At 32.0% G+C, this 24616-nt stretch overlaps 2 protein-coding genes, 1 long non-coding RNA gene and 2 pseudogenes across 8 annotated transcripts; 2 read left to right on the top strand and 3 right to left on the bottom strand.

Annotated features, from left to right (window-relative positions):
- On the bottom strand, positions 6 to 844 carry LOC104718902. Its single transcript, XM_010436721.2, has 2 exons — positions 358 to 844; positions 6 to 268 (listed from the first exon to the last, which is right to left on the bottom strand). Exons 1-2 carry the CDS (start codon positions 777 to 779, stop codon positions 250 to 252), a joined length of 441 nt encoding a protein of 146 aa, XP_010435023.1. The 5' UTR covers positions 780 to 844; the 3' UTR covers positions 6 to 249.
- LOC104718903 lies at positions 8929 to 9602 on the bottom strand. Its single transcript, XR_756476.1, has 2 exons — positions 9295 to 9602; positions 8929 to 9198 (listed from the first exon to the last, which is right to left on the bottom strand). It is a non-coding gene; the product is annotated as an uncharacterized LOC104718903 (long non-coding RNA).
- Positions 10634 to 12778, top strand: LOC104718905 (annotated as a pseudogene).
- On the bottom strand, positions 13135 to 18552 carry LOC104720363 (annotated as a pseudogene).
- LOC104718906 (nudix hydrolase 7-like) lies at positions 18413 to 20888 on the top strand. Of its 6 annotated transcripts, none has more exons than XM_010436725.2 (9): positions 18413 to 18539; positions 18899 to 19046; positions 19129 to 19194; positions 19295 to 19435; positions 19536 to 19613; positions 19968 to 20018; positions 20106 to 20140; positions 20226 to 20337; positions 20444 to 20888. In XM_010436725.2, the coding sequence occupies exons 2-9, from the start codon at positions 18903 to 18905 to the stop codon at positions 20663 to 20665; spliced, it is 849 nt and encodes a 282-aa protein (XP_010435027.1). In that variant the 5' UTR covers positions 18413 to 18539; positions 18899 to 18902; the 3' UTR covers positions 20666 to 20888. The 6 variants fall into 6 exon arrangements, with proteins under 6 accessions (XP_010435027.1, XP_010435029.1, XP_010435025.1 ...); XM_010436727.2 differs by having other exon boundaries at positions 18413 to 18543; positions 18903 to 19046; XM_010436723.2 differs by having other exon boundaries at positions 18413 to 18543.

The following is a 24616-nucleotide window of genomic DNA, read 5'->3' as shown; positions in this document are numbered from 1 at the left end:
CAAAAAATAAAAGCAGTCACTTATAATTATAATCTATGATCAAAAACTCCAAATGATTGCATGGAGACTACAAGTAGAAACATTTTTCTTCTAAAATTTAGCCCATCAAAAGCCTAGTAATGTTGAATACAATAAAAGCAATTGAACTGAACTGGCTTATATAATCTTATCATTTGAAGTTGAGAAGCTTGGCATCAGCGACTGAATCTCTCTTCTTTCTTGATTTCTTGAAATGTTTTGAAGCTGCCTTTAACACACCAGTCCATCCCTAAACAATGACAACATCATCTATGTCAAAAAAAAATATATGGTGTAAAACCAAAAAAAAAAAAAAAAAACATCATCTATGTAACATACCTTGGAAGGAATTGAGGAGAATCTTCATTCTTCATCGAAGTCATATCTAATTTCACCAACTTACTCTTTTTCTTCATCTTCTTCTTCATTGACATCTTCATCTTCTTCTTGCCTACATGAAAATCCCCGAGATTAAGGTTCCGACAAACGCAACCGTCGGAGGAGCCGGAGTCAAGATCGGAAGGACTAGCGTAATTTCGAGGCAAGAGAGGAGACCAGAGAGAGCTCTGTGAGTAGTCGAATCCAAAAGCAGAGTTATCTGGAAATTTGCAGAGAAGCTCTCGACACATTACTGGTTGCAAGTATTCAACTACTTTGGTTGTAATCATAAGTGGATAGTACTCCTTCTCTTCTTCTTCTTCTTCTTCTTCTTCTTCTTCTTCTTCTTCTTCTTCTTCTTGTATGTTTATTTGATTCACCATTTTTGTTTCAGATTTTTTTATTTTTTTTTCTCTGAGTTTCGTGTTGTGTCTTTTTATAATTGGGGTCAAAGGGTGAAGAAGAAGAAGAAGAAGAAAGAAGACCGTTGGGGTCGGATGTGGGAGACGTGTCGTGTAGTAAATGGAATAAATTATCGACTTTATGTCCGAAAAGTTACCGTTGGGAAGACTTAAGATTGAGAAGAGATCGGCGCAGGAATATGTTGTACAGTACAGTGCCGCACGGCCGAATCTAAGATTTTAATATTATTCAAGTCTTTACCGTTACGGTGTAGACAGATTCAATCTGAATTGCACAAGAGCAATTTTTTTTTTGTTTGAAGTTATAGTAAATCGGTTTGAAATTTGAACTAATTTAAATTTGTCTTTATAATTTTAAAAATTACTTCCTCCTCATGTGCTCCATTTTTACAATAAATTTTATTAGGTAATCTTTGTTTATTTTTCTTTCAAATGTATAGTTTTGGAGTTTTTAATAAAAGAAATGTATATTAAATAAATATTTAAGATTTTATCTTAAAAATAGAAAATAGAATTGAATTTTAAAAGTAAAAAAAAAACCCTAAATTAAATTCCAGGATGTTTTATTTTTAAAAAAATGTTTTGATGGGAATTTAAAAAAAATGTTCTGATGGGAATTCCACATTCAGTTAAAACTTTTTGCGGATGCCATTTTTATGTTTTATGGCATGGTTGGTAAAAGCTATACCCTTGGAACAAAGAAGCAAGCTATTTAAAAGACGACAAGACGTTTGAAGCGGCTGCAATTGTACACATTTATTGTGGACGTTAGGTATAAAGATAGGTTTAGTGTCTTTTTTTTGGCTATATAGGTTTGGTGTTTTAAAAAAATCTCTCATTTTCTGCTTTTAACAATTTGCTTTTTAGAGTCTCCAAAAGTTTGGGCGATTTCTTGTAGGATCCTTTTTCTAAATTAGTCTCTTACATTAGGGATAGAATAGAGATTTGACTAGAGTAAAACACTATCTTTTTAACACTTTTCACCCGGGTCAAGTCTTTTGCCCTGTTTATTTCATCCTAAGTTTATATCTCGTGGAATTTCTTTTCGAGTTTTTACAGTTTAAGTTGATACTTTCTCCGATCAATTATGTGACAAATTTCAGATCTTGGAAAAAGTGGTGTGTGAAGCTTGAGTTTTTGTCTCTCAGATCTGTTTAGTTCTCTGAGATAAAAGGGATGTCGTGAGCCATGGATAGAGCGTTGATGGAAATGTCGCGAGAAGAGGAAGATGTTCCTTTCAACATGCCAGATCTATCAGAATATTCTTCTTGTGAAAGAAATGTCTTTAGTTTCGTAGGCCGCACTCTTAACCATGAATGTCAACCGATGGACCAGCTAATTCGTAATATGCCACGTAAGTGGCAGAAGATCGGAAGATGTAGAGGAGTGGCTCTATCAAAGGAAAAGTTTCAGTTTTTCATTCATTCTGAACATGACTTGGTGGAAATGTTAGAGAAAGGTCTTCACACGTTTAACGATTGAACTATAATGGTGGATAGATGGTATGAAAATCCACGGGATAACTATCTTCAATTCACTCCAGTCTGGATTCAAATGTGGAAACTGCCAATAAATTTCCACGCAAACAAGTCTCTTATAGCGCTAGGTGAACAAATTGGTCAATTCCTAGAGATTTCTTTTGACACAGAGAAGCTGCAACTACAAGATTTTGTCAAAACAAAGGTTCTGTTCGATGTCTCCAGACCTCTAAGGTGTTCAAAGTTAGTTAATCTTCCAAAAGGAGGCATAGCTTCAGTTTTCTTCGAGTATGAAAGAGTGCAGAGAAGATGCTATGAATGGCAAAGAATGACTCATAAAAACTCCTTATGTCCGATATTGCTCAAGAAAAATCTTGATTTGTCTAATGCAAGGAAAGGTGGGATTCCAATAGAAAAACTGATGAAAGTTCCGGTTCTAAAAGAACCAGATCCTTTGTTTGGGGTGCTTGAAGAAAGTCAAGTTGGATTGGATCAAATAGAGGAAGACCGAGAATTTCATATGTGGTTTTAGAAGGAATGAGACAATATCTTAGAGTTGGCACTGAAGAAGAAAAGCTTCTTAGAGAGGATAAGGTCAATCAATCAATTGGAGAAGTGGAAAAGGATCCTCTGGCTCAGAAGTCTATTCTTAGTTTGGAGCCTTTACATATCTTCCATCAGGAGATTAACAAAGAAAAAGGAGTAGTTTTCAATTTTGGGAATGCTTTATCGTCTCAGAAGAGTCGAAGTGTGTTTGATGAAAGGTTAAAGTATGTAAATGATACCCTCTCTATGGCACCATATAGCTTGTGGCTAATGGAGTCGGATCCACCCTTTATAGCTGAAGATTCAAATAACTTTCTTGCTTTTTCATAGCCATTTCAGGAGAATATGACGGTTTATGGACCTAGCTCCTTTGTAGGAGGGTCCTCTAGAATTATTCTTTCATGCTACAGGAGAAAGACATAAATGAGAACTATCAGGAATCCGAGGCTCTATTTATAAATGATAGGAACCCAAAAATACATCAAATCAGAGATGAATTTAACCAGTGTGCTACAACGGATCTTTTGAAAATATATGAATTCATGCTATAATTATATGTTGAAACAAACAAATTTATACATCTTTTAGAGAAAAGAGGATTTCCGCTGCTGGGCTTCAAACACAGAAATACATCAAATCATAGATGAATTTAACTAGTATGCTATAACGGATCTTTTAAAGGTATATGAATTCATGATGTATTTAAATGTTGAAATAAACAAATTATTACATCATTTAGAGAAAAAGAGGATTTCCGCTGTCGGGCTTAGAACCCGGAAATACATCAAATCAAAGATGAATTTAACCAGTGTGATACAACAGATCTTTTGAAAATTTATGAATTCATGTTGTATTTATATGTTGAAACAAACAAAATTTTATATCTTTTTGAGCAAAAGAGGATTTCCGTTGCCGGGCTTCGAACCCGCAAATACATCAATTCATAGATGAATTTAACCAATGTGTTATAACATATCTTTTTAATATATATGAATTCATGCTGTATTTATATGTTGAAACAAACAAATTTTTATACCTTTTTGAGAAAAATAGAGGATTTCAGCTGCCGGGCTTCGAACCCGGAAATACATCAAATCATAGATAACGTATATGAATTCATGGTGTATTTATATGTTGAAACAAACAAATTATTACATCTTTTAGAGAAAAGTAGAATTTCTGCTGCTCGGTTTCGAACGTGAAAATACATCAAATAAGAGATAAATTTAACCAGTCTCCGAGAACGGATCTTTTGAAAGTATATGAATTCATGCTGTATTTATATGTTGAATTAAACAAATTATTACATCTTTTAGAAAAAAAAAAAGAGAATTTCTGCTGTCGGGCTTCGAACTCGAGGATTTCCGCTGTCGGGCTTCAAACCCAAAAATACATCAAATCTGAGAAGAATTTAACCAGTGTTCTACAAGAGATATTTTGAAAATATATTCATTCATGCTGTATATATATGTTGAAAGAAACAAATTATTACATCTTTTAGAGAAAAAAGAAGATTTCCGCTGCCGGGCCTCGAACCCGGAAATACATCAAATCAGAGATGAATTTAACCAGTATGCTACAATAGATCTTTTGAAAATATATGAATTCATGATGTATTTATATGTTGAAACAAACAAATTATTACATCTTTTAGAGAAAAAAAGGATTTCCGCTGCCGGGTTTTGAACCCGAAAATACATCAAATCTGAGATGAATTTAACCAGTGTGCTACAAGAGGAAGATGTTCCTTTCAACATGTCAGATCTATCAAGAGGAAGATTGTGTACGTACACGAGTTTAATGTATATTGAGATTGTGTACGTACACAGATTCAATGTATATTGAGATCTTGTACATGAGACGGAAGTAAAATTAGTATGACATGAAAGACATTGTATGTTTGAAGGGGTTATATATGCTTAAGTTAATATGTACCTATTATGGTTTTCTAGGGTTTAATTGTTAGGGGTTGTGTAGGGACTGTGTACGTTTAAGTTAAGATGATCTTTTACATATACGGGTTGTTTAGAGAGTATGTAAGTTTAAGTCAATATGACTATGTACGTAAATGGCTTAAGGTAATTTTTAGGTTTCGTTTAGGGGTTGTGTATATTTAAACCAATATCATGTACGTAAATGATTTATGGTTTAAGTTTTAGGGATTTTGTACATGAAATCAATATGATTGTGTACGTATACAATTTAGGGTTTAATTTCCAGCATTTGTCAAAATTGTATATGATATCATGTACTTTTGTGAGGGTTAAAGCTTTTTTTCTCTTCATTTGTTATTTAAAAAGCATGTCTAATCATATTTGCATTTCACTTGTCATTTTAGGTGCTTTGCGTGGAGTTTTAGAGTTTATAATGAGTTTAAAAATAGAGGTAAAGAAGTTGGGAGTTTAAAAAGAAAACAAAAAAAATATATTACAAATGACCAACCAATTACTATTATTATATGTATACCATAATAGTATTGCCATATATACATATACAGTAAGTGAAACAATGAGAAATTAGGATACATACACGAGTGATTGTTTACATGAGGGACTCAACATCACGTTCTCTCTCATTTCAAAGTTACAAATAGTAACTATTTTATTTTAATATTTTTTTTATAAACGAACTAGAAAATTAATTAAGTTATCCCTTGTTTTATACTTTATGTACTTTATTCTCGTGTTATCGTATACAACCCTTGTAAAACTAAAACATATGTATTGTATACATACTTACTACAATATAAGTTTTGTGTTGGCTGTGAACATGTATATTTGGATATATACTCCATAATAGTACATAATCTAATAGACGTACACACAAAAAAATTAATGAAGGATATTTTGTAATTTTGCAATCATCTGCAACCTGACTACCCTCTTTTGCAACCCTAAAAAATTTTCAGCCACCATTCACAGTTTTTTCATAATCTTTTGTGTTTGTACGTTTTTAATTTTTTTTACACATAAATCTTGCAAATCTAGCATATATAATTATGTTTTAAATTCAAAAAACTTAAGTTTATTTTGTAGTTATTTTTCCCCACAATGAAGAAGAACAATGACTTTTTTACCACAAAACATCTTCACTTCTTCGTTTCTTCTCTCTTCATTTTCTTTATCCTTACTTATTTATATATTATTGAAATTAATTAATTTAATCAAAGAACTGTTACATTTGATGGGAAAAAATCAAACCAAAATAGTTTGGTTAGAGAGCATTGTTGTCTAAAAATAACATTGTGGCTATTCTATGAAAGATGTAATTGACTTTGTTATGAAAGAAAAATAAAAATTGGTGTGTTTTGTGAAAATTATTTTATTATTTAGTCTAACCATAAACACTTTTTTTGTAAAAGAAGAAAGACGAACTTATTCATGTTTATTTGACCTTGTGGATTCCAAGTCTTCAATTTGATTTTCTCCTCCTTTTGACCAATCACTTAAATCGATTCTTTTGAATCCAAATCCTTCTTCTTTAAAGTTTTCTTTTACTGGCCGTATTCTCTCTTTTTATGGCAGTTACGTTTCTCTTCATGTCTTAATTGTGATTTTCTTTTATTTCACGTCAGGAACTCGTGTTCCACAAGTATATATATATATATATATATATATGCTGCACACATGCACCTCGGTTTACCATTGCTATATAAACCAATAATGACGGATGTATCATATATATAATTTTTGTAACTTGCGAAATTAGAAAGAAGGATTATCAAGACAAATATATCAAATTCAAATTAACTAGATTTTGCATAAGGTCTAGTAAAAAAATTCGAAATGGTTTAAGTATTACCTTAAAATAACAGTTGAAAATTACGGTTTTCAGTTGATTTACCTTCCTTCAAGGATGCTCTAGGAAAAACATATGGTCTTCAGATGATTTTTTGGTAGTAATGTGTAACTTTATCAGTGGTGAGGCAAAAGATTTTGCTGTTATTGGTTTGATTTTGATTTAATCTAACCATAAAAGAAAGTGTGGATTCTCTTACCAAAAAAAAAAAAGAAAGTGTGGATTCAATCATCGCTAAACATCGAACATAATAAAATAAAATAGATTATGGTTTGTCTTTTTGTCCTTTATAAAAGAGTGTTTAAGGTATTAAATCTCTTTAATCATATCTATATCTATATCATCTTGAGAATTATATTTTATTTCATCTTTGTAACTGCGATTTTAGTGATTCGTCAAAACGAGGAAAAAATCAAAGAGTGTTTATGGTTAGATTAAAAATCACATCAACTAGGTTTTGCATAAGGATTTCTCTTCATGTCTTTGACTTCACTAAAATCAAAGAGTGTTTATGGTTAGATTAATCACTAAAATCGCAGTTACAAATCCTTCTTCATTGGTTTACAAAAAACAGAAAAAAAAAAATCCTTCTTCCTTAATGTTTTATTTGACTGCCCTTAATCTCTCCTTTAATGGCAATTACGTTTCTCTTCCTGTCTTAATTAATTGTAATTTTCTTTTCTATCACAAAAGGAACACCTCTTCTCTTTTGTAACTGTCAAGGTGCCCACAGAAGTACATCCTTACATTAATAATCGTTTATATATGTGCATACATGCACCTCTTTATGTGGTTATAGTTTTCAACCACTATTCCAATATGCACATATATAAACCAATAATAATAAAAACTAGATTTTAACTCGCGGTACACCGCAGACATATAATTTTTGTTATAATTTATATTTTATGCTGTATTTATTTGTTAAATATTAAAGATTTTGTAAATAGAAAAATCACTAAATCTTCCGGTGTTGTGCAGCTAAATGTTTATATTATTTTTTTAACCCGCAATACATTTCATGACCATTTGTTTGTTATATATTTTTTGTTTAGTGTTTGAGATTCTATTTTGATTTTTAATTATTATAACAAAAAAATAAGGGATCTAAATACATAATAAGTAATTTATACGTTGTGATTAAGTCACATTTTTCCTAATGATTTAATTATTTAACACAATCTTAATTAAATCAACTTGATTTTATGTCAAATATTCCAATATTAGTAGTGTTGATAAATAATTAAATGAGGATTTAACCCGTGTTAACACAAATTTAATAATATTTTATTAATTCCAATATGTTCTCTTTATAACTCATCTACTATATAACCACATTATATGGTAAGTTTTTTTTTAAATTTACATATCCGTAATAATTAATTTATTTATTAAGTTTATATATATGTTAATTATAATATTTAAATAAATATCAATCAAAGTTTTTCATACGTTAAGAATCAAAGCTCATAGGTTTTGGAAAACGAAATGGAAATCAAATTGTTGTTTTCTTTGTTTGTGAAGGATTCAGATTCAAAACACAACAGAATGTGTGGTTAAAGATATGATAGTTTTTATTTCCATATTGATTGCTATTATTTTTTAGTTGGAATGAAATTTAAAATATTTAGGAAAAAAATCTGATGTGATGTTAGTTTTGAAAACTTTTTAGGGGTTAATGTTGTAAATAACTTTTTAAATAAACAAAACTAAAAGGGCATAACACAAGACGTACTTCAAAAATGTTAATATAGATGTACATAATATAAGAAAGTTAGGAAAAACGCATTATACATACAGTTATGATCATAGCATGTAACCCCACATTAAATTTAGACTATCATACTTTATATATATATATATCATTTCACATTAACTAGATTTAGCATAAGGAGTAGTACTCAAAAACTTTCGAAGTGTTTTTTATTACTGTCACTACAAGAAAACATAGCAGTTTCCGACTGCCAAATCAGTCAGGAAACGGTTGGAAAGAAGCATTTCTAACCATAAACCGACGATAGTAAATCGGTTGGAAATCGTTGGTCGGAAATTGTTTTGGTTGGAAATCGGTCGGAAATTTGTGACGGATAGTAGTGGTCAAAAATCGGTTGGTAATAAACGGTCACAAATCTGTTGGAAAAATTCGACCGATTACCGAGCATCTGAAAAGGTCGGAATTAAATTACCGACGGTTTTTCAACCGTTATGTTTTTTGATAAAAAAAATTAAAATATTTGAAAGATTAATTATTTATTTTTTTTGTATAAAATTAAAATAAAATAAAAATATGTCACAAAAATTAAAAACGCTAAATAAATCAGGACATGAAAAAGAACTAGATCTGCTACAACAATCCCTCTTGTAAAGATATGAGTAAAATTTCTTAAATAAGAACAAACCCAGAAAAAAAACTCAGAAATCCCAGATGTAGATGAAGATGGAGAAAAAGATCTGGGATGAGAACTGTGGAAGCAGACACATATGAAATTTTAGAGTCCTATCTTCAATTCCTCTCTCACCTCTTCCAAGCTTTTCTAATAATCTAAAGTTTATGAGATCTGCAAAAGAAATTTAAAGAATTGAGAATTAAAGATTGTGATATGTATAAGTAAAATCATTAGTCTCAAACATAGTGAAACAACAATAAGATTTACCATTTGGCTGAGATCTGTAGTGAACATATGTGAATGATTTTGGTTGGAAAAGATGAAGAACAAAGAGATAGAGAGAACTAGGGTTTCCCTTAGTTGTTGCAAAAAGAAAGATTAAAATAATTAAGTTGGACAGTATAAATTATGCCTCAGGATGGTCTTGAGTCTATTTATATTCCTTGATCTTTCAAGGATGCTCTGACATAAATTAGTACTGCTAATAATGAGATTGTAATGTGTAACTTTTTTTTAATAAGTTAATAGTTTTAAATTTAGTTGTGATGACTATATAGTAAATATATATCATCCCAAAAAAAGATAATTATATTCAAATTGTGAGATAGGATCATACGAAAAATAGTAAAAAAAAAACGTAAAAAGAGAAAATAAAATAAAAAGATTAGATCGTACGAAAACAAAAAAAAGCCATGCATAGAATATGTCAATATGGGGTATGTTTTTTCTCTGGACAGTTTATGAGGTGGAGAATCCACATATTATCTTCTCTCACATATTAACCAATAGTAAAATAAGAAAAGAAAAAAAAATAGTCTATATAATTGCCTCTCAAGTCTCGCAGTGTCACCACACCAACGTAAAACAAAAGCTTGAGTTGATATGTCTGGTACGGAAGAAATCATGTCAACTTTCAAAAACGCAACCGTGGTGCCTCACGCTTTAGTGTACGAGAGCTACCGGAGAATGGCCAAAATCAACCCCAACTATTTGTCAAACATTTTTTTATATTTAAACTTCAATATTATGCAAATAACAACTTAAGCTGTATTAAAATTTAAATTTACTATCTAAACTAAATGAAATGTCGTTAATTTCAACATCTATTCGAACAGTACTAAATCAGAGTTAAACGATGTTGAGTCAGATGATCTGTGGCATCCACGTGGCTGGTGTATTGTTGTACACAATATGTGGCATCCACATGGTACGAGCTACCATTGACCAAGCCTCCACCGTCTACAACCAGGTCCGGCCCTTCACTCATTCTTATGACACATGGGTGTTGAGTCTCCATATTTTTTGAGATTTTTAGTAACAAAAATAGGCCTCAAAAAATATTTTTACTGCAAAAATAGGCCTCAATTTTATGAAAGTTACAGATTTGGCCTCAAGTTTTAAATTTATCTACTTTTTTATTGCAAAAATATGCTTCATTTTCCAAAATTTTAAGATTTAGTTTCAGTTTTATTTTTTTGTCTATAAAATCCATTAAAAAGTAATTATTTTGTATTGGGCCACAAATTTCACTGGACCGGCACCGTCTACAACGATATACCCGCCACTCTAGGTAATAGTCTAGCTAGCCATCTCCTTGATTTCCATGCTTTAGCTATGTTAAATTTATGTAATTCTCTAAGTTCTTGAAATTTATAGAAAATGCGAAGAAGTATATCGTAGAGACAGCGAGCAATGGATCGGAGCTGGTGGTGTTCCCCGAGGCGTTCATCTGTGGGTATCCTCGGGGGTTTAGGTTCGGTATGGCTGTGGGCGTTTTCAACGAGGAAGGTCGTGATGAGTTCCGCAAGTACCATGATTCTGCCATTCAAGTTCCTGGTATCGGTTGACTAGCTTTTTTTTTTTTTTTTTTTTTCTTTCGCAAAGTTAAGTTTAAAATGATTTTTTAATACATAGCCTTTTCCAATCAACAACTATGATAAACGTTAATTTTTCAGTACTTAGTTATCCAAGTGCTCACACAATACACCACCCGATCTTAAGATCTACTCCTACATGGTCCCAAAAAAATACGAATATTCAGATATTCATTGATTCATCCTCGATTCGTTATATATCTGACTATTCCTTGTATCGGATGGTATCTGTCACTTGCAAATTAGGTTACTGTTCTTAATTAAATTTTCTTTATCCGTGGCCAAAGGGTAAGGGGTCATATACCAATATATGGATTCATATATTTTACATCATACATGTTTTAAAGTTTACATCATCTTCTTATTGAACTATTAGGATTTCTGCACTACCCCTAGTGAATTTATAGATACAGTAGTAACCAATTTTTTTTTTTTTTTGGGATCACCCATGTAGTGGATTAAAGGAAAAAAAAAAAAAAGCGGTGTTAACTAGATTAGCCATCTGCATAAAACCGGATCCTTTAGCATGGTATTTTTTGTTATACTTTTAAAATGTATAAAGATTTATTAACTAGATTAGTGTTTTGGAAACCGAATTTGTGTAAAGTATTATTTATTAATATGATACTCTCCCTCTTTTCCTTTGTTTTGGTTTTGTGATGAACCTGCAGGCCCTGAAGTAGAAACATTAGCAGACTTGGCCGGGGAAAACAATGTGTACTTGGTAATGGGAACGATAGAGAAAGATGGGTATACACTCTATTGCACAGCTCTTTTCTTCAGTCCACAAGGTCAGTTCTTGGGTAAGCACCGTAAACTCATGCCCACAACTTTGGAACGTTGCATATGGGGTCAAGGGGACGGATCAACCATCCCCGTTTACGACACTCCCATTGGCAAGGTGCTGCTATTTGCTGGGAGAATAGGATGCCCCTCTACAGAACTGCGTTGTATGCCAAAGGTAAGCTTTTAATTCAATGTAGTGCGCCACATCTAGCCTTTTGATAAAAGATTCCCTCAAAAAAAAATATTTGATTTTTTGGCTCTAGACATTGAGATTTATTGTGCACCTACTGCTGATGGTTCTAAGGAATGGCAATCGCACATGCTTCATATTGCGATGGAAGGTGGATGTTTCGTGTTGTCAGCATGCCAATTCTGTCAGCGTAAAGATTTCCCTGAGCATCCTGATTACTTGTTTACCGACTTGGACAACAACAAAGAACACGATGCTATCGTCTCCCAAGGCGGAAGTGTCATTATTTCACCTTTGGGACAGGTTCTCGCCGGACCAAACTTTGAATCAGAGGGTCTCATCACAGCTGATCTTGGTATAAATATATATACTCTTCTTTAAATTTCATCTTAGGCTATATCAAATTTCTTGAGCTAACCATATCGTTAAACGTTATTTGTTTTCATCCAAATCTTGGTGAGATAGCTAGAGCCAAGTTATACTTTGACGTGGTTGGACATTACTCCAAGCCAAATGTTCTCAGCTTGACCGTTAATGAGCACCCGAAGAAACCAGTTACATTTGTGTCAAAGGTGGAGAAAGCAGAGGATGACTCAAACAAATAATCAAAAATTATGTGATTCCTCAGTTGATGTTAGTCATATGAAGGAGTCCAGTTCAAAATTTTATGCTAAATTCTGTTTATCTTTTTCTTGTTTTCTATAATGGAAAGGACCAATTGGATATGGTAAGATCTATGTTTGAGAAACCAATCGTCTCTTCTCCTGTATTTCAAGATTGTGCCTGCTATTTTCAAGTTAGAGTGTTATAAATCTCTGATGTTGTCTAGTCGTAATACCAACCTTGTAGCTAACTGTTATAAATCAGGCTTTGATGCTATTATATACCACTATTACACATACATTTATTTATCCAAAGATCTAAGTTTTATTTATTTTTCTTAAAAATGTTTTTAGAAGACTACGTACCATTAATTGACAACAAAAGTACAAATTATGCTAAAACATTATGTATACTGGATTACACATGTTTTCGGTTTTGTTTCTAGATAGGTGTGACTGATGGGATAAAAGTGGACGGTAATCTATATATAATAGCAATCCGAATAAATGCCATCAAAATTTGTGTTTTTTCAATCGTACCTTTTGTTAATTTTTTAAAAAAATTTGTAGAAAATTTAAATTGTGTGTTTTACAAAAAGTTGTAATTGTTTATTGTAACACAGTTATTTTTTTGTGTAAAGTTGCAACTATTAGATCAGCAAACAAAAAGGATTTATAGATGAGATATCAAACTCTGAAAATAAGTGATTTTTCCCTTAGACCAAGGATGTCGGAAAAAGTAATGGAGAGACTTTGTTAAGGGATCATATTTTACCAGACCGCGAGAGTAGCGATGTGAGAGCAGGATCTTTTTATTCTTGCATACCGCCACGGGTGTCGATGGCTCTACCATATCCTTCTGGCTCCATTTAAATTTATCACGACTCTCAACCCGAGAAGACGGACAAGAAAGCAAATCTATGGTGAAAATCTTCTCCCATGGTTAGATTCATCTCATCTCTCCATTGTTCTTGATTTGTTCCTCACTCACAAACCCTCTAGAACAATTAGAGAGATATCTCTTTTCTATCTACATTGTTACTTGTTCTTGATGATGGATCTCTTATAGATTAGGTTTAGCCACTACAACCTCTTTCTCCTTAATCTCACACACATGTCTCTTACACCAATACAACATATTTATACTAATACTACTTCTAACCTAAACACATTACTTAAAACAACCAAACCCATTAACATTGGACTTCATCACTTTTATGGCCCAAAAGCCTTTTATCTAATGTTCTTCTTCTTCTTCCTATGATCAACACTTCTTCTTCTCTTCGACATCTTCTTCTGTTGCTTACTCTTCTAAGCTCTTCTCTGTTTCTCTTTTGTAGGATTAAGCTATGAATCAACTTCCAACAGAATCATCGTAACGTCTTCCCTTTTCGACATACACTAACTATTATCCAAAGTGCACATATCAATATGGTGAGGATCTGAACCAGCAATCGCCGGATTAATCTTAGACAGCAACCGAAATGTTTCGGTATGAATATCCAAAGCCACTACTTCGATTGTTGCATTATATGGTTCCTTGAACCAATAAACCGACCCGTTTGCTGTTTGCATATGCTGGCTTTTGGTCATGATATATCCGATGACTTGGAGTGAAAACCAAGTACCTCCAAGCATTTGCCCTAAAGTCAAAAACCTCACACTTGGTAACTCCTTTGTTTGGACTCGAGGGATCATCATTGTATTTATCGGAATTGTGCAACCACACTAATTTGTAATCAGTAGCCTTCACGAATGCTATTGATTTCACTTCTATATCACATATATCCCACTCACGGTCAGTGAGGTTAAACTTGTGGTTCAAAATCTGAAGCCTAGCAGGAGGAAGTTGACGGAACCACCTTGTAGCCGGATTAACAACATAGACAGAATGTGACATTGGTGAATGTATACAGAACAGACCATCGCAGCTTTCAGAAACTTTGTTCTGGTGGAAGAACCCTGGAGAGAAATTGATACGGGTAAAGGATAGTAGAGAAGCTGATTCCAAGCAGAATAATCTAAAACCAATGTCTGTGTCTGGACGAATCCCGGGTCCTCGTAAGGGGTCTTCTTCGGTGACGATCATGACCTTGGGATGATCAACGCAGGCTTGCTTAGCGATCTCCAAGTGTCGCTCTTCAAAACTGCGGGACTCGATCGTCGATCTCCATTGTTTTGAGAGAGACTTGAGTCGGATTATGGCTTTCACGGGAAACCTTAAAAAGATTTCCTCTAGGACGTCGTTTGGTAAGGAAGATGGAGCCTTCACTTGCTTCTCGTTTCTTCTTCTTCGTTTCCTTATTATTCTTCTTCTCTTTCTCTTTCTTTGTGACGATGAAGCCATCTCCACTCGCTTCTCTGGAATGTTAATCTCTAGCTAATGGAATAATACAAAAAGTCTTTCGTATGTCAAAACAAAAATCTTGTTCATCGAATTAATATAACCCAAGAGTATATAAAAATCTCTTATAATTAATTCTCAAGATCGCGTCACACTTGGAAATAAATTAATATCAATTCAATAAATGGAATTAAATCAACCATTTATATATCTAGATCCATAAGTAAGGTTTTATATCAAATATATTATAGAAGGTGAATTTCTATAATAAAAGTTAACAAATTTAATTTAAAAAGTTCTGCTAATTTGATCATATTCACTAACCCAACTGACTTTTATATGACCAATTAAACTAAATTAATTAATATAAACTATAAAGTAATTCAAATTTTCAGCTTGAAAGGAGATATAATAAAGTAAGGTTTTCATCTAAACTATTCTTCTAAACATCTGACACGTTATATTCCTTGTGATACCTGTAATTTATTTTGAACTTAAACACATCATTATCTATTTAATTTAATTTAATTATATCATTATATATTAAAATTCTTTCAAAACCAGATAAACCATTAATTATCTATTTTCATATTAGATATACTTAAATTAATACATATGAAAGACACGTATAAAAACAAATATATATATATATATATATATAATCATGGTATTGGGAGGGTAGAGTAAATAATGAAAGAAATATCACTTCTTATTTGTTATGTTTGTCTGTATATATTTTTTTCGAACTGAATTATGTTTAGCCCCTAAGAAATAGAGTTTTCTGGAGATTTTTATTTCCACCTGGGAGATTTACCACTGGGCCAACACTACGTTAACCATATTTAATATGTAAATATTTTTAACCATATTTTATTCTTATTCAGGTTGTCGTATTTGTTGGTGACTTGTTGGTGACGTTGATTTATACATCGCATTGGAAATGTTAGTGTTATCTTTTACATTTTAAAATCTCTATATTTTTGTTGTTGCAACGTTAAATTTATTAATCAACGACAAAAGAAAAATAAGTACAAAAAGGTTTGCTAGAGCTTGGCTAGACTGAGAGAACCTTTTGTGGAACCTATAACAGAACAGTACAATAAAGCTATTAGGATAGGAAAAAGCTAGTCCAACAAGAAAACCAAGTTTGATATAATGTTACGGATTGGAGCTGCGAAGAGAAGCCCCTCAAGCTGACAGCGTGTGTTGCTTGTGAGGCGGTTTGTAGTCAGGGCTTTGGATGTGGTCGGTAACGTTCTTTGATATGATCTCCGTCAACTGGTAATAGTTATGCTTACCCGAACTGTAAAATCGGCCGTTTTTTCTCAAACAAAAGTAAATATTAAGATTGATTCAACTAAGGCCTTGAATGGTAGTAGATTCTACGGTAGTTTTTGGATTTTGTTTATGAAAAATCAATTTTTTCTCCAATCAAGATTTTAACCTAGAGCGATACTTGGGGTGAATGAAGAAGTTTTTATGAAAAGAATAAAAGGGAAACAAATAAATAAAACATGTTTAACCAACATAGGATAATAAAAAGAATATCAAAATCTTTGTAGCTGAAGCGTTTTTACAAATCTTAGTTACAAAGTTTGTGTCTTAGAATTAAAAACACATCTATATATAATAGCAATCCGAATAAATGCCACCAAAATTTGTGTTTTTTTAATCGTATATTTTGGATGATTTTCTAAAAAATCTGTAGAAAATTTAAATTATGTGTTTTACAAAAAGTTGCGATTGTTCATTATAACGGTTTTTTTTTAAAAAGTTGCAAACGTTCATTGTAGAATTGTGTCTATTCGAATATTCGTATCTACTGAAATCTATATATATTTGTCTGTTTGAACTGTTTTTATTTTTTGCCATGACACAAAATAATATAAAACTTCAATCTCAACGATTTTTACAGTTCTCTAAATTATTCTCTAGCATTCATTCTTTTAAAATTAAAGAAATTCTTCCAATTCTTGATTTAACAAAAGATTTTTGGAATGATGAATCTAATTTACAACTTTTAGTTAATTATATATATAAAAATTTAATGAAAATACCTAGAGTTTTTTTTCAAGAGTTAGATGGATTATATAGTGAGCTTTTGGATTTGACTTTTGAATATGGTAATAAAGATGTCTTCTATTTAAAAGCAGTTTATATGAGTTTGTAGGTATAATCAAGTATAGACACAACAATTGTGATTTTAATTCAAACGGTTGTATCTGTCGTAAAAAATTGTTTTTAATTCAAAAAATTTTCATTCAAACGATTTTAATTCAAACGGTCGTAAAAAAATTGTTTTTTTTTAATTTTAAGTTCAAACGGTTGTATCTTTTCATTGTAGAGTTGTGTCTTTTCACTATATCTTATTTATATTTATTCATCATAAATTTTCGATCTAAGAGGTGTGTCTATTTATTCATATCTTTTGAACTCTCTATATATTTGTCTATTTATCAATAACTAACAAATCATTGTTTGTTAAAACAAATTTTTCGTTTTATGTTGAATCTAAATAATTTGAATATTAATATATAATATTTAATGTTATTCTATAATATAACTAAAATTTTATAAATGATTATAGTAATATAGAAATTTAATAACTTATTATAGAATTTACAGTTGTGTCTATTTATCGTAACTTTTCGTTAAAAACTATTTTAATATTTAAAATTAATTTTATTTAGTTTTTAAGAGTTGTGTATTTTAATTTTAATTTTTCGTTAATACAGTTTAAATATATTTTTTAATTATAGTTATTTGATAAAAAAATTACATTTACTCATTACAACCGTTGATTCAATATTCTCAGTTAAGATCACTTTGTCATAATAATTTTTTTAATTGTAGCTCTTTATCATAATTTTTTTATAAAAATATCATATATTTATAATACTTTAAACAATATGTTTTGCAAAGTTGTGTCTATTCCACATAATCTTTTTTGTTATAAGTTTTCATTTTGATAGTTATGTTTTTAGTAATAGTTGATGTATTCAAACTATTCTATTACATTCAAACAATTTCATAATGTATAATTTTAAATTTTAAATTTAATTTTTTTTTTTTCTAAAATACTTCCTCCGCAATGTGGGTGGGGGTCTGAGTCCTAGTAAATATAATATTATATAAACATAAAAATTATTTATTAAAAAAAATATTAAACAAATTGCAAACAAAAATTAGACAAAAAATATATTTAACTATTATTAAACAACACATAAACGTTTGTTATGTGTATGGAAAGAAAAATTAATAAAATTCAAATTTATGTAGTTGAAAATAAAATTAAAAAAAAAAAAAAAAAACATTAAAACGAGATTCAAACGATCAAAATTGTCGTCTAAACATCATATAAGCGTTTTAATGTCTACAAAGAAACATAAACGACTACCTAGAATCCAAATCCAATCTCAAACATAAACGAGATTCAAACAGTAACAATCCAAATCTTTTCATTAAAGTACAATTAACCTGTAAATGAGAATAATAATAACCATCATGCCATTTTCAATTAATTAAAAAAAAATGACTATATAAAAAGGAGAAAAATGTCAAACTGACAAAACAAAAAGGTTCCTTTTTTTTCTTTCTTTCCTTTCTCCATCTCCCTCACTTGACTTAACGTCTCTCTCTTCCTCTCCTCACGCCATCTCCGTTGGCCGTCGCCGCCTCGGGGAGAGATCTGCCATTAACGACGTCTCTGATTCTGTGTGAGTAAGTCATAGCTCGTCATCGTCATCTGCTACCTAATTCTTCAATTTTTGCCGGTAATGATATTGGCTTTTCATCACCGGAATTTGCAATTAGATTCGAGACTTTGAATTAGAGTTTTTTTCAAATTTATGACTTAAAGTTTCAATCTTGGTCGATTTTGAGACAAGGGTTTGCATAAAGCTGTAATCTTTTCTTCTATTGTGAAAGAGCTTTAGGCTCTGTTTACGCCATTGTTGTTTGTGGTAAGCTGCTTTAACTGAACGTTTGAGATTTGAGTTTTAGTTATAGAATGTTTTTTTTTCGGTTAAGTCCTGCTGTAGAGAGTGTCAAGTGGTTTTTTTCATACTGATGTCAGTCAGATGGAAAGTAGAGCTAAGCAGATCAGTTTACTTGATGGAGAGATTGACAACTACGATGGCGTTACGGTAAACATGGAAGAACCCATGAGTGCTGAGGTTTTTACACAACGGCTTAGGGCTTCGCTTTCGCATTGGAGAGACGAGGTTACTTGTGATTCAAGCTTTATAATACACAAATCTTTTTTTTTTTTTTTTGCAAAATAGTCTTTTAAAACCTTATTTGTAGGGTAAGAAAGGAATTTGGATAAAGCTGCCTATTCAATTAGCCAATCTTGTGGAGGCTGCAGTTACTGTAAGAGGGTTTTATATGATGATGAGATTTGCATCTTATGTTGTTTTTGAATTTTATATGAGAATTAAGTGCTTATATATGTTGGGTGATTTTTCTTTAGGAAGGGTTTAGATATCACCACGCCGAACCTGATTACTTGATGCTTGTATCTTGGATCTCTCCTAGTGTTGATACCATCCCAGCAAATGCTTCTCATGTTGTAGGTGTTGGTGCTTTGGTCTTTAACAAGAAGACTGCCCAAGTATATATCTTTTTGCACATGTAGCTAACACTCTAGTTTTACGCTTGGTGTTTGTTTATGAGTTTGATCTAAAACCGAGATGAACTACTTCGATGAGCAGGTCCTCGTTGTCCAGGAAAGAGGTGGTCGTTTCAGAGGTACTAATGTGTGGAAGCTACCTACCGGTGTTATCAACGAGGTGATTCTAATCACATTTTTAATTGTGTGTTCTTTTAATGTTGCAGTACATGATGAGTTAAACCTAGAAATAGGGTTTTAGGGGAGTATTTTATAGGGTTTGTTAGGACATTTGGTTGAGAGTTGAGAGTCTCTTAACTCAAGTCTATCACGCTTTATCAATTAGAAAAGCAGTTTACATGAACAGAACCCTGAAGTGTTTACACTACTTAGCTAGTTAGCTTGGTATATTACATAATTCTGAGGTCATACAAACATTAAGTGTTAAAAATTGGTCCCTATAAAGAGGATTGATGATATCTTCTAGTTCTGATCTTTCTTTCCTACCTCTTAACTAAATTTTCCAATTTCTCAGGGTGAAGATATCTGTGATGGAGTAGTTAGGGAACTGGAAGAAGAAACTGGAGTAAGTATTTAGCTTTCAGCAAGAAAAATATGCATCCATCTTTTACTTGCTATCTAAAATCTGTGTGTTCTGTTCTTGTAACTTCAGATTATTGCAGACTTTGTTGAAGTATTGTCTTTCAGGTAAATGATTTGTGTCATTTCTTTGGACACATTTGGTCAGGCTTTTAGCGCATCAGTTTCTGATTGATTCATCTTCTATTTGCAGACAAAGCCACAATGCATTCTTGAAAAAGAAATCGGATCTGTTTTTCTTGTGTGTCTTAACTCCTCGCTCCTATGAAATCACTAAACAAAACTCTGAGATCTTGGATGCTAAGGTATATATAATCATTTTGATATATAGTTGATGATAAGCAAGAAGTGTTGTTACTACTATCACACTACTTAACTCTTATCTCCAATTCTGTTATATTGTTTTTATAGTGGATGCCGATACAAGAATACATAGACCAACCGTTTAACCAGAAGAACGAAATGTTCAAGTTCATGGCTGACATCAGCCAAAAGAAATGTGAGGACGATTACTTGGGATTCTCCATTGTGCCAACTAGCACATCATCTGGTAAAAAGAGCTTTCTCTACTGCAATGCTGATCACGCCAATCGCCTTAAAGCATCGCGTGACCAAGCCTCCACTTCTCTCTGATAACATTCTCATCTCATTCTGTTTGAACTCGTAGTCTTTTATTCTATTTTCAGTTATTGATTCCTTCTCCCAATGCTTAAGTGCTTTTTATAGATATACTCCAGTACTTGATTTATTCTTCAACCGTAACCTGATTTTAAATTCTCAGTTGTATTCTTGCCTAAGTGCACTACACACTGGTGATGAAAATGTAGAATCTAAAAAAAGTGTTAAGGGCTTTCAAGGGTGCTATTATATAACATAGGACCTCGTTGAAGCCCCACAAACTGTTATTGCCTGTTGTGTTATAAACAATAGGGAAAAACAAAATTGGGTCGTCGCAACGTTGCGTCTCCGCATAGCTGTCAGCCTGTCACAAAGGCAGTAGTAGCTAGTGATTGGTTGAATTATCAGAGTAGTGATTAAGTATTGATTTGGGGCTCAAACTAGACGATTAGCTAGACTTAGAGCTGTTTGGTTCTTTTTCCTTTTATGCACGTTTTCATATTTCCTAAGATCAATATTGATTTGATATATATTAAAAATGTCCCAAACTGATCATTACATGAAAGCATACTTTTTCGCACATCCACAACACATTCCACATACATACCAGTTTGAGTCTCTTGGGGCCATTGGAGATATAGAAGATCTAGGGAGGAATGTAGGTTACATCTCGAATTCAAATTTTGCAGCGGGAAAAACAATTTAATTCATTCAAATTTTGACATTTTTATGGAGGGGAATAGACCCTCGTTGTCACGTTTCATGTTATCTCATTCTCAAAAAAATATTGTTTAAGTGTATATCTTAAATTCTCAAAACTTTAGATTACGTTTTAATAGATAATCCGCACAACACACATTGATAACTATCCAATTTTCTTCGATCTCACAAAAATATAACACGATATATGAACTGTTACTTATTCTAGTAAGGTGGTGATTGTACATGTCTGTACTCACTCGCAAAAGTATGTGTTCAACAAAATTTGATCCTAAACAGATAGATATAGTTTAAATTCTATACATCAAACAAAATGGATACTCGCTAGTCATGATTCGCATGTTCTGTCTCGAAGAGTATTGGAGAGTTGACATTGATTCGGTAATGAAGATAATCCCGACAATTTGGGGATTTCTTACATGATTAATAAAACTTAATACGTTGGCCCAAGGTTTCAGTATAAATTAATAATGGTGTGGTCACATGCAGAGATCCATGCATGTGAATAGTGATTCATATTTTATACATATAAATCTTACAACGCTTGTACGATTCATTCTTACGTGACATTATCCAGTGCTCGTTTAAAAAACAACAATAACAAAACAATTTCTTAATTTAGATGATCAGATTCACGGGTTACATTATTTTTGCTAGACGACAAGTCTCACCGGCAATTTTGGACGCGTCTCCATACAATTCTCTCGCTAGGTACTAATTAGTAGATTTTGTATTGCCAATTAATTTAAAATAATAATAAAAATAGTGTAGACACAGAACTAGTTTATATCGTAGATATACTTGTTAACTATATTAATCCTTTATATATCTATTATCGACTCACACTATGTCCTGAAAGGACAATCCATGCCATAAGGAGATAAATATAAAAAACAATTTCATAGATAGTCATCAATCACGGACTTACACAATCGCTTCTTGTGGAAAGCTGAGGATCTTAAAAGATGTGAGGAAGAAAGAGTCTAAAACGTAAACCAAGATTTAGTTTATATAATACAAGATTGATCGGTTGCATCAATCCGGCGGCGACATAGACTGCAGCGATATAGATTCTTGTTTAAACTAGTTTTGTAGATTCTCGTTTACTGATTTGTATGCCTAAGTTCCTAGCTAATCAGATCTTTTAAATAAACCTGCATTTAGATTTAAAGAAAGTGAAGGAATGCTATCATTCAAAATGATATTCTTATAGGTTTCAAGAAACTACTACATACTATCTACTTATTAAAGTGCGTATTATGGTTTTCAGTAATTGAATCATGTATGGTTAAACTAACATCTGTCAATTTTCATGTATTGACATATATATTAATGAAAACATACAACTGTTTTCTGTTAAATTAGGTAAAAGTAAAACATATAACAAATGCCTTAAGATCTCTTCAGGCTTCAAAAGCCATCAAAATCTATAACAGTAAAGCCATCAGGATTTAATTATAGAAAGGTAAAACATATAACAGAGGTTTTGCATATTTGCTAATGGCAATCAAAATCAACCTCCCCGCAAGTCTACCAAATTTTTACGTGGATCGACTTTTAACTTTTCTGAAAAAGTTGAATAATTTCTATTTACCTTTCTATAATTAAATCTTCATGGCACTAGATTTGGAGCGTCGACAGAATTATCCATCTTCATCTCAATTCTAAAGCTGCGAAAATCCCATGCATATACAAAAGATTTTAAACTACGACTACCACCATTTTACAATCCCACAGCATAACTTTGCATGTATATATATTGCTAATTCCCATAGTCGCGTAAGTCAATCACATGTATATTCATAGGTTTTAAGTTTTAACTCATTGACAATAAATAGTTTATGCTTTTCATATGTATCCGATGATCTTTTGAATGTTTTTGAGTTTTGACATACAAAACAGGAAAATATTGGGACCGTTAAAATCATGCTAATTAGGTTACCTTAAATCAACCATGTTTAAATTTTGTTTCACTTTTGAGATACGTGCAAGGCTTGTGAAAAACGTTTAATCCCGGTGGTTAATAGAAAGCTACCTTTTGTATAAAAAAAAACTTTGACCTGAATAGATATATGAAAAACTTTGTAAGAAGTCTTAACAAACACTATAAAGTATTCGTTTCTGCATAGCACACATCTGTAATCAAGGGGCAATACAAACACTGACCACTGCCATTATTTTGACATTGATTTATACATTAAACATATACAACTAGCTAGCTTTGGACCTATTTACAAATCATTCTCTTTTATCCAATTCCTTGTTTGCTTATATGGAGTATGGACTATATCTAGGCTACAATATATAGGTATAGACAAAAATACTATATATTCCAAAACATTTGCCTAAATTCCTCATGAAACAAATGGACCCAATTAATCAAAGGAGCAAGAAAAGAGGAAGGATCTCTTTCTTTCTTTGTGGTTTTCAGAAAATCGAGGTGTCTATTCAGTCAAATGACAATGACAAATTCCATCGTTCGTTGTCTCGTCACGCCACTTGCCATTGTTGTTTTTGAGAAATTGAGAGGTATCTCTTCAGTCAAATAATAATGACAAATTCCTTCATTACTTGTCTTTGCCACTACCCATATTAGTAATACAGCAGCAGTCTCAATCCTTTTTTTTTTTTTGGGGTCAGAAAATCATAGGATAAGTACCTACCATTAGCCGAAATGGTAAACAAGGCTGTGGCAATGTCCTTTGTTGTCTCATACAAATCAATACTTACGTATAATACCATCATAAAAAATGCTAATAACCTACTTTCATTAGTAAAATAGGATTCGTAAATAGAGAAACAAATTTGGATATAAAACCAAGAAATCTCCAAAAACAAATTTGGTTATGAACATAGGTTCATAACCAAGTTAACGAAAACCTGTTTTCTCTTGAAAAAAGAAAGGACTCTCTCTACTTCTTATGACCAAGTGACCTGTAAATATTATTGTGCTTCATATTATAGTCCAACTTGATCAATCATCTTACTCGCAATTTGGCACGTTCATATCAACACGGTCACGGATGATGGTAATGTGAACATTAATATTATTATTCTTTGGGTAATGAGAACATTACTATAATAGAGAAATAAATATCTTAGAAACTTGTGTCTATAAAAAGAAGAAGACACTTAACAGTTTGATGTACTAATTCATTACCTGTTCACAAAACCAACCCTAAACTCTCTTTCTCAACATGGGGCTTCTTCACAAGCAAAACCACGCCTTTGTAATACTCCTCCTCC

This window comes from Camelina sativa, chromosome 10 (genome assembly GCF_000633955.1).
Source record: "Camelina sativa cultivar DH55 chromosome 10, Cs, whole genome shotgun sequence".
NCBI lineage: Eukaryota > Viridiplantae > Streptophyta > Magnoliopsida > Brassicales > Brassicaceae > Camelina > Camelina sativa.
Note: the sequence above shows the minus strand (reverse complement) of the source record. Positions and strands in the feature narration are given on the sequence as shown.

What these genes read in the sequence shown, in the direction of transcription:
- LOC104718902 (XM_010436721.2), bottom strand. Translation starts at nt 779, where the DNA reads ATGGTGAATCAAATAAACATACAAGAAGAAGAAGAAGAAGAAGAAGAA.
- LOC104718906 (XM_010436725.2), top strand. Translation starts at nt 18,903, where the DNA reads ATGGAAAGTAGAGCTAAGCAGATCAGTTTACTTGATGGAGAGATTGAC. An exon ending in TTAACAAGAAGACTGCCCAA is followed by an intron (nt 19,436 to 19,535) that starts GTATATATCTTT and finishes TTCGATGAGCAG; the next exon opens with GTCCTCGTTGTCCAGGAAAG. An exon ending in AACTGGAAGAAGAAACTGGA is followed by an intron (nt 20,019 to 20,105) that starts GTAAGTATTTAG and finishes TTGTAACTTCAG; the next exon opens with ATTATTGCAGACTTTGTTGA.